Source organism: Temnothorax curvispinosus, unplaced genomic scaffold (assembly GCF_003070985.1).
Source record: "Temnothorax curvispinosus isolate PA1 unplaced genomic scaffold, ASM307098v1 QBEX01013092.1, whole genome shotgun sequence".
Lineage (NCBI taxonomy): Eukaryota > Metazoa > Arthropoda > Insecta > Hymenoptera > Formicidae > Temnothorax > Temnothorax curvispinosus.
The window spans coordinates 1-4,232 of NW_020222872.1; the positions used below are offsets into that span (position 1 = coordinate 1).

Genomic DNA, 4,232 nt, shown 5'->3' on the forward strand with positions numbered 1-4,232 from the left:
AATATAATTTATTTGTTTATAACAATCATGTTTGAAAAAATGCTAATGAGATAATTATTATTTTAGCGTGATAATGTTTCTCAGGCATAAAAGGTTATGTTCTTATGAATAATCTATTTTTAATTAATTCATTTATATTTTATTTTAATTTTCTGAGTTTATTTTTATGGAACATGTATTTATTTGTGTGTTGAATTGAATTTGTATTGCATAAAAGATCTCATAAAGCTTGTAATATTCATTTACGATCAATTTTAGTAATTCTGGGGAATTTTAACAAACAATTGTCCAAAAGTTTATAGTGTGATTCATGCAAATGGGGCTTAAGCTTGAAAGGGTACCTTAAGGCAGCCATGTTCTCTAGGCTTATGTCTACTACTTTAAGAACGCGTGTTCGCATCAGCTGAGTGTGTGTTGTGACAGTTATTTTAAAGAAAGATTGTTATATTATATTATAATGTTGTTTTCAGATGTTGGGGACTTCTAGCAATAAAGGTAGAAAATCGAAAAATTTATGCGGATGGAATATAGCTGTGATTATACCGTCAGACGTGACATCTCCCTCCTTAGGGAAGTTCGGTCCCCGAACTTTTATTAGTAAGTATAATTTTATGGTTATGTCGTTTAGAGTATGATTATATTTATAGATAATTAATTATTTATGTGATTTTTATTACAGGATTCTAAAATGTGCTCGGCAGTGTAAGAGCTGTGTTGCTACAGTTGGATTTATCTAAATCGAGGTAATAGTTCTATTGACAAAACATTTGTTTAGCAATGTGCTTAAGTAGTTCTATAGATTTGATTAGTAATATATTTTCTTCTTCTCTTCTCTCTCTCTTTTTTTTTATTTATTTTATTGGGTATATACACATGTATATTTGTACTTGCATACATATATAGACGCGCATATTTGTTTTCAGTGTTCATTCCTTATGTTACTTATTAGGACATTTGTTAATATAGGTTATTCTTATTTTGTTATAGGGCTGGTTATCTATACTGTCACCGTGATTTCGTTGGATGGATATGATAAGGATAAATTAAAAGTAAGTTAAAGCTATGTTTCTATCGTTACTACATTTATTCATATAAGTTTTAGTCTCTCCCCTTTTTTTTTTATTTTTATTATTTTTGTTTAAATATATTCAAGTATTTGCCGCGTGTTCTTTCCTTAGCTTCGTCTAAATCCAGGCGATAAGCAAGATTACGTAGTCTTTTTACTTCTAGCATAAGGCTTGTCGTTGACATTTTGCTTAGCTCTGTAAGGATAATTATTTATTGATTATATATAACGGTTTTATCTTATAAGAGTGCAGTAATTAATATATTTCATTATTGTTATAGGTGATAGGAGGTAATAGTGAGCTGAGACTGAATTAATAAGGATAAAGGATAAGTATTTCAATTTTATTTTATATTCTTATGAATATATATATATATATATATGTATATGAATGAGAATATTAATGTATTTTCTTTCATTTTATTTCAGGCAAGGAATAGGTACGAAATTATCCTGGATGGGCTTGTTTTACGAGTGTGAATATGAATACGTTATAACAGTAATCTTATAATTAGTAAAGCATTTAAGTTATTTGCATTTTAAGGTTGACTAAATATATGTGTTTTTCTATTTTCTATTATATACGTGTGTCAGCGTACTCTTTCCCCTTTTCTATGCATGTATATTAAAGTTAGAATATAGAATTAAGATTATATTCTACTGATTGCTACGATTTAATTTTCAAAGTACTTATTCTAAGGAAATTAAGGTCCTCCACCGTGCTCATTAAGTATAATCATAGGTTAATGTATAAAATTAATATTTTATTTCGATCCCTTCACCATGTACATAATAAAAATGTTAGTATTAGGTTAATATTAGTCTTATAGTAAGGTCGCTCGCTAATGTTTATTTTATTATTTTGAGTAATGCTAACGCTAATATAAAGGTGCTAAATAATAAGACAGTTCCCTGTAAGCAGTACACTAAAAAGAAAATCAAGTGGTAATTTATAAAGTTAAATATAAGTATATAACGCAAAATAATCGATAAGCATGTTTAAAAGTATAATATGTAGGTTATATAAGATATAGTAGCATTAAATCTTTTAGCAAATGTTTTGTATCGTTTATTGCTTAACGTGTTCCTCGTGGAAGAACCGCTTCACATAAAACTTGATAGGTTAAGTGTTCGGTACGTCCGCGTAAATCTATTATAGTAGTACGGCACTCGTGACAATCAATCGCGCGTTTAGTTTTTATTAATAACTTGTAACATCGTCCACAGTGTAGAGTTGTATGGACGAAAGTTCGCGAGATAAGGTGTAGCTGTCGCCATACGGCGTTCGGTCTGTTATAAATGCAAAATGTGTGCTCGCTTGTCGCACAATCCGCACACAACGCGAGTTCGGCCGCGACTTGCGCATACCACGCGGAATGACATATAAAGTCATAAGCCGGTCGTACCAGTGGATCTGAATAATCGCGGTAATAAATCGGTATTGATAGTGGCGGTTGTGTAGGAGGGGGTGGCGAGCCCTGCGGTATGGGAAGCATAGGGCGCTCACCTATTAAATGATGTCGGTTTGCAGGTTCACCCAGGTGATCGTATGATCCACATTGTCCTCCCAATGCAAGTGGGCTGCTTAGCGATGTACTCAGGCCGCTCAAAGAATGCGACCCACGGCTGCTGCATGCTTCCGCTCGCGTTGAAGATGCCATTGCCACGTACTCGTGGCTCGTCTGCGTTGCCGGGATGTTGGCGTAACGAGGCGGAGGCCTGGAGACATCAGGCAGTCTGATGGTGCCTGTCACCTCGCTTCCCAGGCTGTCATCGTCGGGAGACTCGCGGTTAATTTCATCGAGCACGTCGTCGATTAAATCCTCCATTCCAGGGGTGAGAGCTGCTTCCACGGATGCCACTGACATTCGCGGCACCTCGTAGATGGTGTTCGCCGGTGTCGGCGGACGCTGAGCTCTGGTGAAGACCTCAGGATCTGTTGGTCCGGGCCAGTCACGGTCCATATTGGGATGGACGTCGACGCCAGGAGATCTGGTGTCGCGCTCCGGTGGTCCTCGCTGCATTGGAATTGGCGACCGCCGATACGACTGCGCTGCGCTGAGGTCCATAGGTACATTTTCGTCAATTCCCGGCATGGTTAGAATAATCCGGCGGAGTCGTCCCAATATCCTGTGCCAACGTTTATAATGATTGGTGGAATAGCTGCTCCTTCTCATCCTGTGAAGTGAGCACAAACCAAAGACTAAATTTTGGTACGAAGTCATGTGGTTTGGTCACTTACGAATTATTGCTGTACGTCTTCAAGTCGTCAGTGTGTCTCTGCTTCCTGTGCTTCTTCTTGTAGACTATACTGGATCGTTGCCGTTCTTAAGTCAGACTGTTCGGATTCGGGCTCGGTACTTCGGCTTTTATTCTCTACTGAGGAGCAAGGGGTAGGTCCCTTGGTTCCTTTGTTACGGTTGCATCGTGCATAAAGTAAATTCGCAGTACTGCTGATCCAAGAAGTCCTGCTTATCATCCAGACGATGACCACAAGTATTCCGAGAACACTCATGCCCCATCCTACTGCACTGTAGGTGATAAGTCTTTGTTCTTGCATCCGTCTATCCTTGATCTGGCGAGCCTTTTCAATGATGTCATCAAAAGTCGTTGATACGTGGCTATTATTCATCGTCCATAATTCGCTTGTCGCTTCTGCCAGGTCGATTTGATATTTTTCGCGGATAGGCTCGTACAATTGTAAAATGCTTAGGTTGTTCATTGGAGTATAATGCTGTACGAATTCTATAGAATGAACGGATGGATGGCTCATCGTAGTAGTCCCTGCTTTAATTTTACATCCTTGGCGTATGGAAATAATGCCAGAATTACTTATTTCTTCCTAGTTGCTTTGTTGGCATTCTATACGAATTATTTCTCGTTTTCTTGCAGTATATATCCAATTTCCGGGCGCAGTTAAGGCTTTCCAGTATGTTTCTCGTAGGTTTTGTAATACTATGTTGCAATATTCCATTTCTATATTCTTATTTAGTAAGAGTTGAATATTACAACTTGTCGCTTGCCGTATCTTTTTCAAAGGAAATATAGCTGGGCAGATAAATACGGTGCTGGACGATATACATTCTCGCAGTTCTCCTTCTCGGAACTCGTAGAAGCTATCAGTGTCCTCGCTTATTCCAATATGTTCTGCGTCAGATTTAATTAT

The 4,232-nt window shown here is 37.4% G+C and overlaps 1 protein-coding gene and 1 long non-coding RNA gene across 2 annotated transcripts; one reads left to right on the plus strand and one right to left on the minus strand.

Moving 5' to 3' along the window:
* Positions 1 to 706: 706 nt before the first annotated feature.
* LOC112463142 lies at positions 707 to 1,394 on the plus strand. The gene is made up of 3 exons (XR_003041751.1): positions 707 to 743; positions 988 to 1,049; positions 1,348 to 1,394. It is a non-coding gene; the product is annotated as an uncharacterized LOC112463142 (long non-coding RNA).
* A 748-nt stretch (positions 1,395 to 2,142) lies between these two features.
* Positions 2,143 to 3,382, minus strand: LOC112463143. The gene is made up of 2 exons (XM_025029339.1): positions 3,309 to 3,382; positions 2,143 to 3,196 (listed from the first exon to the last, which is right to left on the minus strand). Exon 2 carries the CDS (start codon positions 3,160 to 3,162, stop codon positions 2,143 to 2,145), a length of 1,020 nt encoding a protein of 339 aa, XP_024885107.1. The 5' UTR covers positions 3,163 to 3,196; positions 3,309 to 3,382.
* Positions 3,383 to 4,232: the final 850 nt, after the last annotated feature.